The 22,692-nt window shown below is 46.6% G+C and overlaps 1 protein-coding gene across 2 annotated transcripts; it reads left to right on the top strand.

Moving 5' to 3' along the window:
* The first annotated feature begins 3,154 nt into the window (after window positions 1-3,154).
* NOCT (nocturnin) lies at window positions 3,155-17,560 on the top strand. 2 transcript variants are annotated; one of them, XM_066573740.1, is made up of 3 exons: window positions 3,155-3,526; window positions 14,715-14,984; window positions 15,610-17,560. In XM_066573740.1, exons 1-3 carry the CDS (start codon window positions 3,247-3,249, stop codon window positions 16,443-16,445), a joined length of 1,386 nt encoding a protein of 461 aa, XP_066429837.1. In that variant the 5' UTR covers window positions 3,155-3,246; the 3' UTR covers window positions 16,446-17,560. The 2 variants fall into 2 exon arrangements, with proteins under 2 accessions (XP_066429837.1, XP_066429838.1); XM_066573741.1 differs by lacking the exon at window positions 3,155-3,526 and adding an exon at window positions 6,613-6,649.
* Window positions 17,561-22,692: the final 5,132 nt, after the last annotated feature.

Genomic DNA, 22,692 nt, shown 5'->3' with positions numbered 1-22,692 from the left:
CCTCCGTTCCTCCCCGCTCTTCCCCGCCCGCCGCCAGCACCCGAATCTTTGCTTCCGAGCGGGCAGGTACTCGCTAAGGGCAATGCTCGATCGAGCAGTTGCCCTTAGCCGAGTATGCTCGCTCATCTCTACTCAGCAACCCTTTCAAATTACGTAACCCCATTATTAGTTGGGATTGCGGCTGTCCGTTTGGTACTCACACGTAGCTAAAACCATAAACGGAAATATGACGGGCATATCCTCATGATCGGAGGCTCTCCCGCCGAGATATGACCAAACATAAATAAATATGATTCCTCAGAGCTCCTACAAGACCAAGCTACCGTTCTCTGTATGACCTCAGAGGGGGCGGGGAGGAGGTGTGTACTAGGGACCCTTTAAAATGTGGGCCCCCTCAGGTCCCATTTGTCGATCCACAGAGCTATACTGCGGTATACGGACTTCCCTAGGTTATGGCTGTCAGCTGCCCAGACCCCTTTGGACTGTGGATCCCAAAATCTGGTAACTTTCTTTTAATTTCTCCTGTTTTATTTTAAATCTGCTGAGTGTGTATTCATACTGTATTCCTTATTCTCCCATGTAACCACCTTTTTCCTTGTATACCTTTGTACATCTATACATATATATAAAGACGAAAGCACTCGCCACTAATTCTCCAACTTCCAGATGTCGTAGAAACTTGAAATTTGGCACAAGCATAGATTATCTCCAAAATAGGAAAAGTAAAGGGGTCCCAACTCGATTATTCAATTCTAGCGCAAAAGAATTAGCGTCCAAATTTTGCGTACGGAATCTAATTCTCTCACTTCCCAATGTCATAGAACCTTGAAATTTGGCACGAGCATTGATTATGTCATAAATAGGAAAAGCTAATGGGTCCCAACTTGATTATTCAATTCCAAGCGCAAAAGAATTAGCGTCCAAATTTTATGTAGGGAATCGAATTCTCTCACTTCCCGGTGTCCTAGTCAATGCTCGTGCCAAATTTCAAGTTTCTATGACACCGTGAAGTGAGAGTATTAGATTATGTACATAAAATTTGGATGCTAATTCTTTTGCACTTAGAAATGAATAATCGAGTTGGGATCCATTAACTTTTCCTATTTATGACATAATCAATGCCCGTGCCAAATTTCAAGTTTGTATGACATCGGGAAGTGAGAGTTTTAGATTCCGTATGTAAAATTTGGACGCTAATTCTTTTGCGCTTAGAAAAGAATTGAGTTGGGGCCCATTAGCATTTCCTATTTATCACATAGTCAATGCTCGTGCCAAATTTCAAGTTTCTATGTCATAAATAGGAAAAGCTAATGGGTCCCAACTCGATTATTCTATTCTAAGCGCAAAAGAATTAGCGTCCAAATTTTACGTACGGAATCTAACTCTCTCACTTCCCGCTGTCATACAAACTTGAAATATGGCACAGGCATTGATTATGTCATAAATAGGAAAAGTTAATGGGTCCCAATTCGATTATTCAATTCTAAGCGTAAAAGAATTAGAGTCCAAATTTTATGTACGGAATCTAACTCGCTCACTTCCCGATGTCATAGAAACTTGAAATTTGGCACGGGCATTGATTATGTCATAAATAGGAAACGTTAATGGGTCCCAACTCGATTATTCAATTCTAAGTGCAAAAGAATTAGCGTCCAAATTTTATGTACATAATCTAATTCTCTCACTTCCTGATGTCATTTTATATAAAGGAAACGTCACATGGTTACCTCCACATGGTGTTTTCTGGGTAATGCAAAGAACCATGCAAAATGGTGAACATATTTTTTTCCTCGGTATCTCTAAAGTAACCACGACTTCATAAGATTTTCCATGTGAACACCAGATAAACACCAGTACCAAATTAACTCGGGCGAAGCCGGGTATATCAGCTAGTTCTGTATATATTGCACTGCTAGACCTTTATTAGAATGTATCAGTTCAAGCCTTGTCCGTTTTAACAACGAACCATAATACTCCAAAGATTGTGTTAATAATTCATAGATCGGGTCCAATGCCCGGGAACATTGGTGGTGGCAGCTGTGTATGGGTATTGTAGAGCTCTGGAGTGCATTGGCACGAATCAGGCGGTGATTTGAGCTTTTGCTCCACATGCGTGCAGAAGCCCCGAGGAAGCCAGGTACAGATCGGTCTGTATTCTAACGACTTCAGGCGTACAATACCACTGGAGTGATCGAGGACTGAGGTGGGATCGATGGGTATCGTCCTCCCTCTCCTGTGTCCGGTACATGACACTCGGCATTAGTGGTTTTAGACTTCCTGTTCTCACGCACCGCTCTATCCTCACTAATGAGGTTGCGATCATTTTGAAGCCATTTTTTCACCATATGCTGCCACTTTCACACCACAGTTTTTTCAAATGTTCATTATTAACTTTTTTTCAGAACTCACAAAGACAAATCCAACGACGCGTCGCCCACCAGAGCCCACAGCTACTCCTTTATAGCCACAGCGCATTTTAGTAGCTCAAGATGGCAGCGCTGTGGCATCCCCCGATGACCTTATACAGAGGTCAGACTCCTGTGGGTATGTCGCTCCTTTCTCTCTACAATGAGATATTTAACCCCGTACGTGTTGACTATGAATTCTTTTGATTTTAAAACTTTTGCTGTTTTGTAACGCTCGCGGCTTCTGAAACTACAGACGTATTCTATGTCAAGAAGGGAGATGAGTGAAAAACTGATGAAACTCAAAACAAAACTTGAATCTAATTACAATGAAACCCTTGCGGTATTGGATGCTTATTCTATCCCCCCCAGGTGTGACCGAGCCCCTGTGTATACACGGCTGTAGTGACGTGTCCGCCCCTTGTCCTCACACTCAGGTGTTGTCGGCACTGCGGGCTATTTATACCCGTCTCACCTCTCACCCACTTCCCAGCAGTGAGCCTCCGAGGAAACCCGCTGTGGACGGTACCACTCTCCGTCATAGGAAGGGAGGCTCAAACACAGAAAGATACAGCTCTGCCCACACTTGTTGGGAATTATAGAACAACCACAATATTATCCATTTTCGTTCTGACGAAAAAGAATTACATTTAACAGGCAATTCGACGAACAAGCCCCCCCCCCCCCCCCCCCCCCCCCGCCGCAGGGTGGACGATCCCGGGCCGTGACGTCACGCTGAGGCAGGAGAGCAGGGAGTGGTAGAGATGCGGAGGAGCCGCTCAAAGCAGTCAGGGCAGTGAGGTAGAGAAGCCGGAAAGCGAGTGGTCGTGAGCTCTGCGGGATGCATCAGGGCTCGGCAGGCAGGCTGTGCTCGGCGCTGAGAGACGTGCCCGCGCTGTGCGCCTCCTCTCTGCGGCAGCAGTCCCACCACTCCCCGGTGAGGAGCCGAGCGCTCTCCCCGCCCGTCCGGGGCTCCCTCGCCGGCTTCAGCTGCTGTCACAGTCTGGCCGGCTGGCTCGGAGAAGGACTGGCTAAAGCGGCATCTCCCCCGGCCACCTCGTCGCCTCCAGTGTCAGCGGGAGGAGCGGCCGGGAGTCCAGCGCGCCCCCCTCCCCGAGCAGGTGAGTGATGGAAGTGTTATGTAATGTGTGCCGGCATGACGTCATACTGGCACGTGCCCTCATTGGTATGTCTGGCACTGCTGCCCGCCGGGGCTGCCACAGACACCGCTGGCAGGTCCGCCCGCCACCGCTGTTATCTGACCAGCCCTGATGGCAGCTGTACAACATGTCACATACGGTTTTCTTCCATCGCCTCGTGCTGGCAGCAGTCACCTGCCCTGATGTGCCGCCGGCCTGCGCCCTGGCATCGCTGCGTTGGGGCGCTCTTATGTGGAACGACTTGCCATGCTATTGCACACGGTTAAATAAGGCTCCTGCCTGTTCTCTGCCCGCGCCTGAATCCCGCTAGTCAAAACGAAAGGTTTTGTTTCATCACATTCTGTGGGCGCCATTCTTCACACCCACAAAACAGGATGAAACTGACCTCTGGGAAGTCAGCACCCCATCTCTGGGAAGTCAGCACCCCATCTCTGGGAAGTCAGCACCCCATCTTTGAAAAAAGTTAACTTTTTTTTCAAAAGTTCTGGATGCACCCAAAGAGTTCTAAACCAACAAATGTATCTCAGGGTGCTAACATAAAATATCACTAATTCAGCGAGAACTTTTGTAAATACGGGTTCTAGAGCTTCGAGCATCAAGTGTTTAATCAGAACTCTTATAAAAGAGCAGGATTTCCCAAAAAGTTATCTGTAAATAATCTTTGGGGAAATCCCCCGCCGCATATGTGCGATGTAATTACTTATTACGCGTCTATATAGTAGGGCTGTATTCAGGTTGGATTTTTGGCTTTTTCAGTGAATGGCTTTGTTTTCCTCACCTCCTGTGATTTTTATATAATAGGGCTCTATCGCACATAAAATAGAACATGCTTGTTTGCTCACATATTATACTCGGTCTATACAGTGTCTTAAAGGGGTTGTCCCGCGGCAGCAAGTGGGTCTATACACTTCTGTATGGCCATATTAATGCACTTTGTAATATACATCGTGCATTAATTATGAGCCATACAGAAGTTATTTACTTACCTGCTCCGTTGCTGGCGTCCCCGTCGCCATGGATCCGTCTAATTTCAGCATCTAATCGCCCAATTAGACGCGCTTGCGCAGTCCGGTCTTCTCACTGGTGAATGGGGCCGCTCGTGCCGGAGAGCTGGTCCTCGTAACTCCGCCCCGTCACGTTTGCCGATTCCAGCCAATCAGGAGGCTGGAATCGGCAATGGACCGCACAGAGCCCACGGTGCACCATGAGAGAAGACCCGCGGTGCATCGTGGGTGAAGATCCCGGCGGCCATCTTGCTAAGGTAAGGAAGAAGTCGCCACAGCGCGGGGATTCGGGTAAGTACTAAACGGTTTTTTTTAACACATGCATTGGGTTTGTCTCGCGCCGAACGGGGGGGCCTATTAAAAAAAAAAAAAAACGTTTCGGCGCGAGACAACCCCTTTAAGGTCTAGACACAAGTGCGACTGGGTCCATGGACTTTCTTTGACTCCGTTCACTGCGTATTGTGTGTTCGTAATACTCTATTAAATTGCGACCGAACGATCGTCCTTTTTATCCCAGCGATTAGCGAACGAGCCAACGATGATTTTCATTCTTGTATGGAATGAAGGAATCATCGTTCCTCGCTGGCCGCGGTCACACGGAACAATCGGTGTTCAAATCTGAATGAACGTTCCGTGTAAAAGCTGCCGGACGGTGAAGCCGAGCTTGTAGTAATACTGTCCCCGCGCCGAAGCTGATGGGGTGTGCGGCCTCATGTATGACACAGGCCGGGCGGTCTCCATAGTCGCCACGTATAATCTATACCAGACAGGACGCTTGCGGTTGCTATGGCAGCATAGACTCTACAGCGGGCGTCGTGGACGTAGCGGTATACCGATGTGTCCAGAAGACCCTCCACTGACCCACGGCCAAATGTCTCATCGTAGTCTGCCCGCCCGTATCCATCTGCGTTTAATATCTGCGGACAGAAGGCGAATGACGGCCAGGGGATTCCCCATTCCTGCTTCCCGAACCGCCCCCCAACGCAGGTTTGAATCCCCTAAGTGACTAGTTAAACTGTCTTCTGCTAATGCTACATCTACTTTATAACAGACTGGCTGCATCTTCAATCTGGCTGGTTTCTTGTAAAGGATGCTTAACCCCTTAGTGACTAGCCTATTTTCCGCTTTAAGGACCCAGTGATGATGACGTTGCAGGAGCCGTAACCCGCTGACATGGCTGGAGGAAGGCCGCTTCCTTCTCTTTTCTTCTAAGTATTATTAACCCTTTCCAATCCACTGACATCTGAAGACATTCTGATTGAAGGCTGTACAGCTCCGATGTCAGAAGACATCCGGCAGGGTATTCTTACTGTAGATTACTGGCCGCTCTGTTGTCCGGGGCCTCTCCAGCATGTCCCATACCGCAGTACTGGCTCTAGCCAGCAGATGGCGCCATTGTATAATGGCAGAAAAAGGAAGCCCCCTAGAAAAACCCTGAATCCAAAATTGGATTGCAAAGGGTTAATGGCCCTTCGATAGTCTATTTAACGAGGGTTTTTGTGTGTGTTCTTTAAACTTTATTGAACTTTTTTTGTTTCAAGGGTTCTTGAAGGTACAATAGTTCGATTGTTAGGATAGTACACTGCATTACTTATGTAGTGCATTCTACTAAGCCTATTAGATTGTGCTGGAGGTGGGGTCTAATAGGCTGAGCTACAGGGCGGGTACAGAGGTCTTATGTCAGGCTGATGGCTGCCATGGGAACCAACTGCTACCTTGCAATCGCACTGTGCGGTACATATGGGTGACTAAGGATACTCCTTCCCCTGTCATCTGCTTATATGCTGCAGTTGTTGATTGTAGCATGTATGGGGTTAAACTGCCAGGATCTGAGAGTTCTCTGCATCGGCCGATTGGAGCCGGAGCCTGGCTGTCAGTAGTCAGATAAGCCACCATCTTAAAAAGATATGTATGCAGGTTAAAAGCCCATTAGTGAGGTCAGTAAAGAGGCATATTGGCCATCAATAAGGGGTTAACATGTTTGTATGTTAGTTTTCAGGATCTCTGCTGGCTGCTCTACAATAGAAACGTCTGATTGTATGCTGCAGGGGCGATCACATGGGTGCCCGTCTCCTTACAGGTACTGTGTATTATATCAGTACTTACACCTATGTCCATCATGTGACAACCCCAATTCTATTCCCTGGGAGCACTCGGCCAACACTCCTGTTAAATGCCTGCAGAGATCATGACAACTGTTGAATTGATGTAATCGCCAGTCCTCACAAGACTTCCTCCTTCACTCTCTCCTCACACAACGGTCTCAAGACTTCTCCTGAGTCTCCCACATACTTGGCACTTACTAGCCCAAATCTGTCCCCAGCCTGACCAGCCGGCAGTAACCCTGCTACCACTACAGTACATAGGATTAGTACTACCCTCGCCTGAGGTCTCCTGTCCTGGTTGCTGAGAAGCAGCATCCTCTCCGTATGTACCCGTGTGTCCTGGAACTAATGGCCCCTTAACACACAGTTTTTCCAATACCCTCTCCATAATGTGCGTTTTATACAAAGAATGACATTTGCAGGACCCATAATATCCCTTTAACCCTTTCCAATCCACTGCCTGATGTCATCCTATATTCTGATTGAAGCTTGTACAGCTCCAACGTCAGAAGACTTCCGACAGGGTATTCTTACCATCTATTGCCAGCCACTCTGCTGTCGGAGCCTCTCTGGTGCACACACTGGCTTTATCCAGCAGATGGCATCGTTGTATAACAGCAAAAAGTCTTTTAGGAAACCCTGAATCCATAACTGGGTTGGAAAGGGTTAAAGGTGCATGTAGATGGCTGCGTTTAAAAGCGATTATCGTTCCAACGACTGAACGAGAATCGTGAGGTTTTCAGCTGGCATGAAAATCAGCGCCGGCTTGTTGGACAGTTTTTAAACACTGATCATTCATTTCTATGTGAATCACTGAACAATAAGCGAATGATAACTGGCTGATTCTCAGAGAATCGTGTAGTCTACAAGCTGCCCGAGTGCCGAGGAGAACCCCGGGGCCGCCGTCTGTGGCTTCTGGCTTGGTTTCCAATTCCCAATTATTGTTCTAAAGACTTGTATGAAGAGCCTGACATTGGTCTGCAGGAATGCTGCCTTCCAATAGGTGGCGCTGCAGAGGTATTGTATATGTATACCACCCAGGGGCATGGTGTCATTATTATTACCCCTCTTCTCCCCGGCGCTATATCTGTAATGGGCTTGCAGCTGTCTATATATTACACTACTGTGAAGTTCTCTACATGTCATTGGTTCCCTTAAGTGTCCGGCAGCCTTTGGTCTCGGTCACGTGTAGGTGGGTTTGTCGTGTAAATACGTGAACAAAAATGGCATTTCCCTGCTTTAGACATTCCTGCAGGTTTTTGTGCGTGAAAATACGCTGTCTATATGCGCAAGAATCTGTAGAAGGGCCCATTGTGTTACTGCGCCAATACAGGGAATGTCCAGGTTTCCTGCAGATGTGCGCTGGCCCACTCGCTTCAATGGCCTATGTTGGTGCACAATATGTACCAGAATAGGACATACTGCATATTTTTTCCACACAACTGAATGTCCCATGAAAAAATATATACATGTGACCGAACCGACCGAAGTGAAATGGTTCTATTCACTGCACACTATGGACAAAAAATACACTGCGCAAATATCCCCACGGGCCATAGGCCACTGTCGCACACCACTTCTTACATTGTTTGAAACGCTGTGCTAAACTCTGTACAGCGCCTCCGTTGAGCGAACGCTGTGTTTGTAAAGGCCCATTTAGACACAACGATTATCACTCACAATTCACTCAAAAGCCGTCTTTTGAGTGATAATCGTTGTGTGTGTGTCTGCACTGACATCGTGCAGTGTTCGTTAAGCCGTTGCTCATTGCTGTCTTTCAGCGTGCTGAAAGACAACGATCAGCCTTATCAGGGATTCACAGCGGGATACAGCTGATACAATTGTTTCAGCTGTATCCCGCTCCCTGATGACAGGCGGGGTATGAAGAACAGAGCGGTCCAGCTCTGTTCTCCATACCTGGCACGGAGCGCTCAGCTGTATAACAGCTGGGTGCTCCATGCAGAAGACAAGCGAGGACACCCCGCTTGTCTTCTGCATCCTCCGCTCGCAGCGCACGGTGATCGCTCATCTTAAGCGATCATCTTGCGCTGAAAATGACACAGCGATTATCGTTAAAAAGACATCTTTTCAGCGATAATCTTTGTGTCTAAATGGGGCTTAACTCTGTGATCTCTGACGGCCGTCTGCTCCGTTTTTGTTCGTTTCAAGCGCATTTTAATGCTTCCCACTACAATGAATGCGGCATTTTGCTAATGCCTGTGTGAGAGCGGCCTAAAGCATTTACCTTGCCTGCAGCACCACCACAGGTGAGAACTGGGTATTACACAACCCCATTGCTTTGAATGGACCTGATGTGTAATACAGGACTGGTCCTCCAGAAAGACTCTTCGTAACTGCTGCTCAAGATGAGCATCTTGAACCAGACCCCTCTATTAACAGAGTTCCTTAATGCGGTGTATAACAATGGGCTTCTAAGGCGGACGGCCCCTTTAATAGACTTGAGACACTTGATAGAAGTGAAGGCGTGGATGGTAACCACTGCTGACTAGTTCTTGGCTGATTTATCTGGTCTACAGCCCCTTTGATCTTAGTCTTCCCCAGAGGTAAGGATCCTCTCCGTAAGCCCCCCAGGTTAGAGTTCAGGGGTCCGATGAGCTGCATCTACTGTACAGTGACTTGGTTGCTGAGTAGTGCAGCGTTTTCTCCCTTCGGCACTAACGGGTTCCTTTCTAATAGCGTAGCTTGGGTATTCATGTAGTGCTTAATGAATGTCTTCGGCCTGATGCATGCCGGTCCGCTCCTTTCACGCTCTGACACGTGGGATGAGCATGGTGTAACAGCTCTGCTTATTTCAGCTCCAGCCACTAGATGTCGCTGTGCCATTTACCTTTTTCTCCGGCCTGTGTGACACTGCGGTTTGTATGTCATGATATCCCCGTTGTTAGCTGCCATGACAGTGACTTTGTGACACTTACAGCTTAGGTAGGTGTTGTGACATTTTTCCTTCCTGTCATGAATGGCTTCCCCTTGCACACATGCGACACGGATGAGCGGCGCCCGGCCGGCTGAACAGTGAGTGCTGCACATTCCTCTTTACGTTAGGGGGGTCACTGCTTCTCTTCCAGGAGCTCTATCCACATAATAATGGTGATCCCAAGGTGAGAGCGGTCACGGAGAGCAGGATCCAGGAGGGGCTCTGGCGACAAACAAGTGTTGCGTAAGATCACTCCTCCGTCTCGCTGGCAGAGTTTCTAATCTTGGCTGCCTCCTTCCTTCACGCTTGCTGGAAGTTAAGCTGTGGATACCTAATGTGTTCCACTCTTAAAGTCTCTCAGTCGGTAGAACGGGGGGCACGCTCTCTTCTTAATTCCCAGCCTTCAAGGAAAGCTTACTGCATAGGATACAGTGAGCGTAATGTGCGCACATCACCTCTTTAGTAAACAATGTATCCGGCATGGCATATCGGCCACTTGTCACCTGTCTGTAGTAAACAATGTATCTGGCATGAGATATCGGCCACACGTCACCTGTCTGTAGTAAACAATGTATCTGGCATGAGATATCGGCCACACGTCGGCTGTCTGTAGTAAACAATGTATCCGGCATGGCATATCGGCCATACGTCACCTGTCTGTAGTATACAATGTATCCGGCATGGCATATCGGCCACACGTCACCTGTCTGTAGTATACAATGTATCCGGCATGGCATATCGGCCATACGTCACCTGTCTGTAGTAAACAATGTATCCAGCATGGCATATCGGCCACTTGTCACTTGTCTGTAGCATACAATGTATCTGGCATGAGATATCGGCCACTTGTCACCTGTCTGTAGTAAACAATGTATCTGGCATGAGATATCGGCCATACGTCACCTGTCTGTAGTAAACAATGTATCCGGCATGGCATATCGGCCACATGTCACTTGTCTGTAGCATACAATGTATCTGGCATGAGATATCGGCCACACGTTGGATGTCTGTAGCATACAATGTATCTGGCATGAGATATCGGCCACACGTTGGATGTCTGTAGCATACAATGTATCTGGCATGAGATATCGGCCACACGTCGGCTGTCTGTAGCATACAATGTATCCAGCATGGCTTATCGGCCATACGTCACCTGTCTGTAGTATACAATGTATCCTGGATGGCATGGCATATCTGCCACATGTCACTTGTCTGTAGCATACAATGTATCTGGCATGAGATATCGGCCACACGTTGGCTGTCTGTAGCATACAATGTATCCAGCATGGCTTATCGGCCACACGTCACCGGTCTGTAGTATGCAATGTATCTGGCATGGCATATCGGCCATACGTCACCTGTCTGTAGTATACAATGTATCCTGGATGGCATGGCATATCTGCCACATGACGCCTGTCTGTAGTATACAATGAATCTGGCATGAGATATTGGCCACACGTCGGCTGTCTGTAGTATACAATGTATCCGGCATAATATATCAGCCATATGTCACCTGTCTGTAGTATACAATGTATCCGGCATGGCATATCTGCCACATGTCACCTGTCTGTACTATACAATGTATCTGGCATGAGATATCGGCCACACGTCAACTGTCTGTAGTATATAGTATATCGGCCACACGTCACCTGTCTGTAGTATATAGTATATCTGGGGAGGCATGTAGCAAACTGTCTCAGTTTAGGCTTTGGACAAGCTGGTGTTTTTATACAGACTTCATTCAGACCTTTCAGGGATTGTCCTGGCAGTAAATATTCTCTTACTGATCAATCATGAAAAATGAAATTAAAGCTGTGTTTTGTTTTTGTTTTGTTTTTTTCTTTTAAATCAAGCGCCCCAGTGTGCAGATATTGCTGTTACCTGCTTATGGCGCCACCGGTTTTCTTTTGATTCCATCTCAGAATATCGTCCTTATGGGGCAGATTTACCCAAGACTGGGGTTTCCAGAAGATAAAGTAGGGTGGGACCAATTTATTAAGCGGTGCCTACTTCTTAAAGGGGTCGTACCAAGATCACAACTTATTCCCTATTCATAACTTGCTGATTGTGGGGGTCTTACTGCTGAGACCACTGCCGGTCTCCAGAAAGGGACTCCCTTTCCCTTTCTGCCTGTCACTGCAGGGGTTTCCTTCTCTTCCCCACACAGTAACATTGGTATGGAGGGAGAGGCTAGCCGAGCGTGTGTGATCAGGACTCCATTCATCTCAGTGGGGCTGATGGCAATACTGGAGTGGGTGCCCCTCGAGTATCTCCGCAGACCCATTAAAAGTGACCGGAGCGCTGCAGTGCTTGTGCGACAATCTCCCTTCAGTCTCCTCACTGCGGAGGGTGCAGTAACCCCACATTGAGGGGGACATGGGACCTGCTCTCTGCTGTAAGACCTATGGATAGAGGATAAATTTGCGATCTTGGTACAACCCCTCTAACTTTTCTGGCCCTCTTAGACAGGTTTTAAAAGATGCGCCAAATCTTCCAGCATGAGCCAGTGTGATACATTTTGGTGCATTTTAGGTGAATTTATGAAGACCAACATTTCAAATTCATCACCTTGTTGCTATCCGTGCGCCTAAAGAAATAGATGTGTATGCATAGCGTGTGTAGATACATAGCGTAGTGGAGGGATTGAGGCAGCGGAGGGTGAAGTCGTCTTAAGCCCGGGCCCCCTCCCGCAGTGTGTCTGGGCCATGGCTGCCCTTGAAGGTCAGTGACATGGCTTATGGTTTGACATGTTTAACATTGTCTACTGATGGGTTTAGATGGGCTTAGCCACAAGGTGTTATAAGACATGCTTTATGTAGAGCAGACAGGACTTGTGAAGAAGATCATTTCCAGGCAGGATGGATATGCAGTTCTTGGTTACAATGCCAACCGCCCAAGGATGCTATGGCTTGCCCATGGAAGGTAGGAGACCTCTACTTCAGTCTTGTAGACCCGCGCCTTGGCTGACACTCTATTTTCTCTGTTTGGGTGATCCATTGTATATGAAGTTCTCTTGTATAAGTGCTAATGTAATGTGTGGGGATGCTCTACAACTTCTCCGTACAGAACTGGCCCCAATGTGCTGGGCAGTGATCTTTGTGACATCGGTATGCCACACTTACATTATAGTGGCAGTATTGAGGGCACAATGGGTGGGAGCCTCGTATTCTGTACTGCAACCTTCAAAGATCTTTACATAGTTGATGGAAAGTTATTTTAGTGTTTTAGCATAATAAACCAGTAGTGGGTCATCTGATCTGAACTGCTTGTAGCTTACAGATGGAGGCTCTACTTATCATGGTTTGGGCATAAAGGGGAATAGGTTGCCCATATTGACAGCATCCGCTGCAGTTTAGTGCTTGCTACGGGTGACAAGGGCACATTAATTAGGATCATGACTAGACCCTACATAACCTCTTTTGTCCATATAGATGTCAGAAAAATGCTGATCCCGGTCCTCCTACCTCACTTCAGTTAAGTCATGGTCTTTCTTTGACTGTGCAGTACTTGGTGGACATAATATACACTATATATATATATATATATATATATATATATATATATATATATATATATATATATATATATATATATATATGGAGTCCTAAATGTATGTGGCAGGACAGAGGTCAGGAACACTATATTTTTTCCTTGGGGAGAGCACCTAGAAGGAGGGTGAGGGAGGAGACTTGTAAGGCCATTCATGCTCCTCTGGGTGATAGAGGTATTGTTCCATCTTCCTTATTGGCAAGACAGATGCAAACGAAGGAGCTGTCCTAGACTAATGACATCTTGGGGCGTCTGGTATCTCTTCTGACACTAAAGCCCCTTTTACACACAAAGACGATCGCTCAAAATCCGTTCAAAAGATAGGAAAATTGACAGTTTAAGCGATCATTTTACATAAACTGCTAATGGGCACTAATGCCTATTAGTAGCTTATTGACTTCATTTACATGTAAATGAGGCTCCCTGCGCTGTATGCAGATAACAGCAGGTGGTCTATCTGCACACAGCGGGACTGCAGCTGAATACAATGATTCTTCATGGGAGTGCTGAAAACAATGTGTGGTCCCTGCTATCAGCTCCCCGGCTGAACGATTGGTTTATGCTGAACTTTTATCATTGAGATGAAAAGCAAATGATGGTAGGGTTTACACGCAACGATTATCACTCAGAAGACATCATTTGAGCGAATTTTGAGTGATAATCGTCACGTGTAAATGGAGCTTAAAGGGGTTGTCCCGCGGCAGCAAGTGGGTCTATACACTTCTGTATGGCCATATTAATGCACTTTGTAATGTACATTGTGCATTAATTATGAGCCATACAGAAGTTATCAAAAGTTATTCACTTACCTGCTCCGTTGCTGGCGTCCTCGTCTCCATGGTTGCCGTCTAATTTTCGCCGTCTAATGGCCAAATTAGCCGCGCTTGCGCAGTCCGGGTCTTCTGCTGTCTTCAATGGTGCCGCTCGTGCAGAATGCCGGCTCTGTGTAGCTCCGCCCCGTCACGTGCCGATTCCAGCCAATCAGGAGGCTGGAATCGGCAATGGACCGCACAGAAGCCCTGCGGTCCACAGAGAGAGGATCCCTGCGGCCATCTTCAGCAGGTGAGTATGAAGACGCCGGACCGCTGGGATTCGGGTAAGTACTACCCAGTTTGTTTTTTTAACCCCTGCATCGCGGTTGTCTCGCGCCGAACGGGGGGGGGGGGTTATTAAAAAAAAAAAAACCCGTTTCGGCGCGGGACAACCCCTTTAACCATGCCTACAGCCCAGCTGTCTGATTGCTACTGCATGCTGAGTCCCTACAGAAAACTATTGATTGATATATATCTGCTAATTATGAAGCAGGTTGAGTCTTGGCGTTTCTGTAGTATGTGTTGTACCCGTCTTAAAGGAGTACTCCGGACACTATAAACGCTGCGTTGTGCCTAGTGCAGGGCATGGGGGCGGTACTAGACTAAAAGAGCACTAAAGATGCCTTGAGACCCTTCACTAGGTATAACCTGGCTCTCCATTTTGCTGATACTTCAAACATTGTGTTGACCTGTATATTCCAGTTTCCAAAACTGGGTTAAAAATGTTTTCTTTCTTCTCCATAGTGTGTTCCATGGGAAACAGCACCAGCCGCTTATACAGTGCTCTTGCCAAGACGCTCAGCAGTACAGCTGCCATTTCCCAACACCCGGATTACCTTGAAGAATCTGAGCATGGACAGCTGGATCCACTGGACCCCAAAGATCTTCTGGAAGAATGCCAAGTGGCTCTGCAGGAACGGCCCGCCAGGCTCCATAGGGAGTTTGTTGGACAGACCATTGACTTCAGCAGCCCACACACCTTTCGAGTGATGCAATGGAATATCTTGGCTCAAGGTATAACTATCTGACCAACTATATATGTAGCTGATGACCCCAGAGATCTGCCCCTCACAGCCTGAATAAAACATTACCTCTCTTAGCCTCAAAACTATTTGACACGTTCTCAATAAAGTTTATGTGCTCCCAAAACTTGTAGGAAGTATAGTCTACTGGGCCGCACTCATGTATGTCAGGACTGACCAATGTGCAACATGTAAACAAGTTCGCCGTAAGAATTGCTAATAATGCCCATAGAAACCGATCACTTTCAGAGCAAGGCTTTTTTTTTTTTTTTTTTGCCATTAGGCTTGATATCACGTCATGTTTCAACACATTTTAAAGGGTAACTAAAACTTTTTACAAACTTCTGACATGTCTCAATCATAAAACTAGCTGACAGAAGCTCTACTGAGCACTGAGCCTTTTAGTCACTGTGTGAAGTACGGACTCAATAGAGTTTAACATTGACCTGTAGGTGGCGCTAAAGATTTATTTATTTATATATCATATTTTATATTTTTCTGGAGGAGAGCTAATTTGCATACTTTACCCAGGGAGGATTTCCTGTTAGACTCACTCAAACTATGTAAATATTAGAAATAAGTCAATTTACAGTGTATATCATGGTTTATGTTCACAGCACTCGGAGAAGGGAAGGACAACTTCGTTAAATGTCCCCTGGAGGCGCTGAAGTGGGAAGAAAGGAAGTACTTGATCCTGGAAGAGATCCTCATGTATCGTCCTGATGTCTTGTGCCTGCAAGAAGTAGATCACTATTTTGATACCTTCCAGCCACTGCTTAGTAGGTTGGGGTATCATTGTACTTTTTTGGCCAAGCCATGGTCTCCCTGCCTAGACGTGGAGCGTAATAATGGGCCTGATGGCTGTGCCTTCTTTTTCCTTCAGGACCGCTTTCAGCTCGTCAGCAGTGCCAAATTCAGGCTCTCGGCTCGGACTTTAAAGACCAACCAAGTGGCCATTGCCGAGGTGCTGCAGTGTAAGGAAACTGGCAGGGTGTTGTGCTTCGCTGTCACTCACTTGAAGGCCCGCAGTGGATGGGAGCGCTTCCGACTTGCCCAGGGCACAGATCTCCTTCGAAATCTTGAGTCTGTCACCCAAGGTGCCCAGATTCCTCTGGTCATTTGTGGGGACTTCAATGCAGAACCTACCGAGGAAGTATACAAGCGATTTGCTTCCTCTAGTCTGAATCTTAATAGTGCCTACAAGGTGCTTAGTGATGATGGAGAAACCGAACCTCCCTACACAACCTGGAAGATCCGTCCTACCGGGGAGTCCTGCAACACTCTGGATTATATCTGGTACTCCCAGCATGCTCTGAAAGTGAATGCTGCCTTGAGTTTACTTACCGAAGAGCAAATTGGACCCAATAGGCTTCCGTCTTTCAATTATCCCTCCGATCATCTGTCTCTGGTCTGTGACTTCAGCTTGAACATAGACCCCGACAGGTTGTTATAATGGTTTCATCACTGGGTATAGATGGTGTCAAGTGATGGAAATGCTCAATTTGTTAGACGTTTAAATATGAACCTATTTATTTTAATGGAAAATTGGGGCTCGCTCACTCGGGCGTATGTGTCCCATCTACAACATGCAGTACATGGCCAAATCCCCATATCTATACGGTAAATCCCCATAGCTATATTGGTGCGTATTAAGCACCAAAATGGGACATGCTACTTTTTTTTTTTTCATGCTCCTAATAAAAAAAGGCGAGTGGCCCAATAGGAAGCAATGAGCTTGTAGCACTGCCTACCATGTGGGTGACATACGTCCACGTGAGCGAGCCCTTAAGTGTTTTGCGTTATCTGTGACCATTTTCTTAGTAGCACTGGTACACCCCACCACGGTTACATGACCTAGTACACTAGAGATGTTGTAGACACGCGTTTTGTATAGTTTTTACATTTTTCCATAACTAGCATTAACCAAATGCCTTTTTGTAATGAGATGCGCACATGTATTTAATTTGATGTCAATTGTTTGTGGAATGTCACTTATTCCCCCCAAAGTATTTATTTTTCTACTTGAAGTAGCTGAAATATATTTATTCTTTAGCTAGTGCCAATGACTGGCAAAAGATTCTTTTTTTTTTTGTTCAGTGCAATTATTTTAAGTGCAATATGAAGGGATTCGCCAGTCTGAGGACCTATTTTCATATAGAAATCTGTATGTCCCTGCTGACTTCATGGCGCTAACAAATCCAGATTGCTAGCCGTATGTTGTAATTGAAAGGACAGATCGGTGGGCTACAGGAATATCTAGCCCTGTAGGAATGGCTCATGACGAATGTATTTATTCCTTCTGTTTATGAAGTAAGACTTGGAGAAGGCCTAGTGGTTTCCCTATTCCTTCCTGGCTGGGATCGTAAAGTGTAATACAGCCTCCCTACACCTGGGGGCAGCACTCGCCCAACTCTGAACTGGTCAACATTTGACTTGGGTTTTAAAGGAAAGTGGACACTTGAATGTTTCACTGTAATGTGAATTCCTGCTTTATGCTATATCTCAAATTTTATTTCTTATCACTGTAATTTGTCAACATTTTGTTAAAATGCAGAATACCAAACCACATGTCTGTAAAGGTTTATTTATTGGAAGTTGGTGCCGGTCATAAAAATGTCATGTTATCAGCGGTTCTCCTACTGAAGGAGCGACATCCTGCTGTCAGTCACAAATGTCCATGCCTGTCTGCATAGTAGAGACCGCCATATACATTCTAACTTGCCTATCTAATGACTTAGGCTAATTTCACACAGGCGGTTGTGATATCTGACCGTGAAACGCAGTCCGATATCGCATTCGCCAACATATAATGTCGAGGTGGTTTTAACACAAATACTTCAGGGAAGCTAAAAGTTGCAACGGAGGATTGCAGAGTGTCTCCCATTGTCTTGAATGGGTAAACCTCACCTGCCCAATTGAAAACAATGGGTGATACAAGGCGTTTGAGAGAACGCCAAAAGCTAGAATGTTTTTATTTTATTTCACCCTGCGATGCAGGAAAAAAACATCGCCCAGGTATATGACTCCATTTAAACAATTGCGTACATATTTGTGTGTCTTGCAATGCACAAATCTCGTGTGATTTGTCTCAGCTGTGTGAAAACCGCCTTGGGGTGCTTTAGCACGGGACGACTTGTTGGGAGCAGATGGTGAACAGGTCGTCCCAGCGATTAGTCACTCCTGTGATCTTACATAGGCATGATCCTTACAAGTAAATGGAGGTGGAGCGGGCTGGGGATCCTTCTCACCTGCCTCCATTCACAATAAACAGGCAGGTCATAAGCGAACTGCCTGCTTACATGGGCCGATCCACTGCTCAGTATTCTGCATGCAAAAACTGAGCGACCTTAAGGGTCACACCTAGACGTTTGGCTCAGCATGTGTCTTCAATGGAAAGAGAAAATATGCTGCTGCCAGGCTTATCTACTGGAGGAACAAGGGATCAGGCATATTGAAATCCAGCATGTTCAATCCTTTTCCCCTGATGTCAGGGGAGTCGGGACCAGCATCGTCGGCCGTTCCTGCTAAAAGCAGCAAGTTCAGCACCCTTGCCTGTGTGTATGGCCCGCTTCAGGCTGGCTTCTGCATGTAAAATTATTTGGTTGCCCCCGTTGGAAACTCATTTCTAGACTCCAACTAGATCCAGCAAATTGCACAAGTTTCCTTCTATTCTCTGGGCATCTGACTCTGCCCTGCCAGTGCCAGCAGTTTTCTCAATGGCTTACATAGGCTGTGGCGGAGCTCATGCTGCTGTAGTCTGTTTCCCGTCGGTACACACCTAGGCTGTAGGGTTTGGTGAAGATATTTCTGTGACCTTGTCATTCCTCAGAGGTGCTTGTACTCCCAAAATAACCTCCCATGAGTTAGTATGCAGGGAAGTTCCCGTGGGACCTGATGGGGGGGACTTTGTTTGGTGTCAGACTGGATATGCTGCTCTCATAGCAAAGGCTGAAAATCCAAACAAGTGACATGCTGCAGATGTACAAGCTGCCGGTAGATTGTACCGTGTGGTGAAATGTGTTGGACTTGTGCGAAGGTTCACAGGAACCATCACCGCATTTAAGAATCAAGGGAACAGTTTGTAAGCAAACAGTAGGAGCCGACCCTCCACAAGCTGAGGGAGTAAAAAAAAAAAGAGCCCTCCACATTGCTGTTATGGCTGCCTCTGTTTCAGATCCAGAACAAAGTACCGGAAGGAAAAGCACTTCATGTAGCGGTCATTTTTCCTGCAAAAAGCCAAGCAACTGTAGTCGATGGGGTCAGTCTGGGTCCAGCATAAGACAGCACTGCTTGGCCAGGGGATGCCCCCTTTCTGTTCCCTGGAGCAGGGAACCTGAATCGCCACCGTAGATGTGAAAGCCACCTTAGGTTACTGTCAGGTGTCTTAAAAGATTTTTTTTTTTTTTTTTTAAACAGAACCCTCCAGTACTGGGAAACAAAGTTGCGTGAACTTCTTCACTGAATACCTGCACTTCTCAGCAGTTGTTAAGTTTTCAGTCCTCATTGGCTTTTCGGTGCGTGTAAACACTCCCTGCTCAGTGTTGTACACTCAACAGTGATCTGCCTGTCTAAACAGGCTGCGTCCTTGTGCACAAGTTAGTGGTGACACCAGTTGCTTGTTCTCACTGCTTTGGGTAACCAGTACTAGCCAATCAGATCAACATGTAGTGTCTTAAGGCCTATTTAGACTGGATGAATATCGGGCAAACGGTGCCCAACACTTGTCCCCGCTCACGTGCTTTTTTTTTTTTTGCATAGGAGCGAGTATTGTTGCTTCACAGGGGGGGGTGGCTGCAGATTTCACTAGCAAAGTTAGGCTCAATGCACAGACAGTGTTTGCCCCTCATCAGTCTGCAGGGGAGGATGAATGCCCTTTCAAGTCTCCTTACTAACTGTCTAGGTGCTGTCCCTAAGGAGAAAAGGTTAGCGGTTCATCCCACGCTTTTCACTAGCAAAGCCAGACTCCTATTCACTGATGAAGGGCAAACAACCTGAAACAGCTGTCTGTGCATGGAGTCTTGCTTTGCTTTCAATTCTTGGTCATTGTTACAAGGCTTGTATAAGGAGTCTAACTTTGGCTTGAAGGAATGCTGCCTTCCAATAGGTGGCGCTGTGCAGGCATTATTCCATCTCTCTTATTTAGACTACCCATGCATACTATAATATACAGTAGTCAGAGAATTGGCTCGATTAGCTTTGTCCATAACAGTAGGGTCACTTTAAATGCTGCACGGCAATACTATAGAAAAGTCTGTGCGTGGCCAAAAAATACACCTGTTAAAGTTGGGCATAAAAAAAATTTTCCTTTCCAGAAAAACTGAAGGAAGCCTTAGGGACCTTTTCCACAGAATAGGAAAAGCTGCAACAATATTCTAATTGCAGATTATGGTTCGGGTTTTAGGCTACACCTTGATCTTTATGGAGAAAAGCTCCAGCGTCTACCTGCAGGTTCCACAACATAAATGCTAGCGCAGCGGACGGCGGATTTTAAAATGTCACGCTTTTCCACAGTAGGAAAAAAGTCCATGCTGTGTGCCGGAGACTCGTGAAATCTTACGCATGGCTTATACTTTAACCGTGTGTGAAGGCAGCTCCACGAGGGCATTGTTTGCATGCGCAAAATATGTAGTGAACAGCGTTCAATGGGTTTGTTCACATGCACATATTTTGCGTTCACGGTTTGGCTGCGCAAAAAAACAAACCTGCTCCATCTTTCTACTTATTTGTACACCAGAATTCCTGTTGCGCAATACACAAGGTTCGTGAAACACTGCGTAATTCCACTGCAAAAAGAATACATTTGGAACTAATTGAAATCAATGGGAGCCGTGCCTGCAGTTACAAGCGCCGGAGGCTTCTGCGATGACAATGCACCCGCTCAGCTGATGAGGCAGGGGCCCGAGAGCCGGCCCCCTAGCCGATCAACTATTGACGACCTATTCTCAGGCTAGGTCGCCGCTATTCACTGTAAAACTCAGTTAAAACTTCCCCACCTTCATAAATGACAAGCACATCCTCAGAGTGGCAGCTGTCCAAATTTTGTCTCATTTGGAGTAGACCGCCCTCCAGGTTAGAGGAAGTTTAATTTCACTAACCCTGTAGAGACCCGTATTACTAGAAGTCAACCAAGGTCAGCACCAAACCTCGCAGAGGATGTTGGGTATCCGCTGTGCATCACTTTATCTGGTTACAAAATACACAAGTTGATAAGGGTTCAGCGAAGGGAAAAAGATGACGCTTGGAGCGGATACAATATAGGGAAGCAACAGATTTTAGGACACTGGAGAGTTTATAGCTGCTTTGTGCCATAGTAACAGGTGATAAGTAGAGATGAGCGAGCGTACTCGGAAAAGCACTACTCGCTCGAGTAATTGGCTTTAGCCGAGTATCGCTGTGCTCGTCCCTGAAGATTCGGGTGCCGGCACGGAGCGGGGAGCTGCAGGGGAGAGCGGGGAGGAACGGAGGGGAGATCTTTCTCTCCCTCTCTCCCCTGCTCCCCGCTGCGACTCACGTGTCAGCCGCAGCGGCACCCGAATCTTCAGGGACGAGCACAGCGATACTCGGATAAAGCCAATTACTCGAGCGAGTAGTGCTTTTCCGAGTACGCTCGCTCATCTCTAGTGATAAGCAGTGCTACATCAATGAACAGTCGCTTTACAACAGATGCCCCTAGATTAGGGGATGCAAGGCCCAGCCACAGCTCCTAAACCTGAAAGGCGATCATTACAATATTAAAGGTCCAGGAACATATTTTTGACATAGAGGACTGTGTAAAAGTTTTAGTCAAGTGGGAAAAAAAATGCTACAAAGTAAGAATGCTTTCAAAAATAGAAGTGGTCGTTTATTTTTTCTCAATTAACAAAAGGCAAAGTGACTGAACAAAAGAGAAATCTAATGGCCCATTTAGACGAGACGAATGTTGGGCAGACAATGCCTGCCACTCGTGCCCGCATATACTAGCTCTCACGCTGCTGCAGGGAAGCTAGGATCACTGGCTCTCAGGGGGGCGGCGGTAGATTTCTCTCCTCGCTCCCCCACCCCTCTCCACTGATGTAAAATAGTGGCCGTTCACTACTGTAGGCTGCTATTTACACTGAATGATCAGCTCATCGTCCATGCAGCATAAACGATGGACGATGAGCTGATCGCACCATGTAAATGCAGCCGTACAGTATTGAACTGCCACTGTTATGTCAATGGAGAGGAGCAAGGAGTGAAATCTTCTCCAGCCTCCCCGCTGTGAGCCAGCAAAACTAGCTTCTGTGCAGCAGTATGAGAGCAAGTAGGCGCAGGTACGAGTGTCGGGCATAGTTTGCCCGACCCTTGTCCCATCTAAATGGGCCTTAAATCAATATTTAGCGTGACCACCCTTTGTCTTCAAAACCGCATCAGCTCTTCTAGCTCCACTTGCACACAGTTTTTGAAGGAACTGGGCAGGGAGGTTGTTGCAAACATCTTGAACTAAGCACAGATCTTCTGCGGATGTAGGCTTGCTGAAATCCTTCTGTCTCTCCATGTAATCCTAGACAGACACACCAGATCAGGGCACTGTGGAGCCATATAATCACTTCCAGGACTCCTTGTTCTTCTTTACGCTTAACATAGTTCTTACTGACATTGGCTGGATGTTCGGGTTGTTCTCCTGCTGCAGAATGAATTTGAAACCAATCGGACGCTACCTTGATGGTATTACATGAAGA

This window comes from Eleutherodactylus coqui, chromosome 7, assembly GCF_035609145.1.
Source record: "Eleutherodactylus coqui strain aEleCoq1 chromosome 7, aEleCoq1.hap1, whole genome shotgun sequence".
NCBI classification, from domain to species: domain Eukaryota; kingdom Metazoa; phylum Chordata; class Amphibia; order Anura; family Eleutherodactylidae; genus Eleutherodactylus; species Eleutherodactylus coqui.
This window is presented reverse-complemented; position numbering and strand designations above follow the sequence as displayed.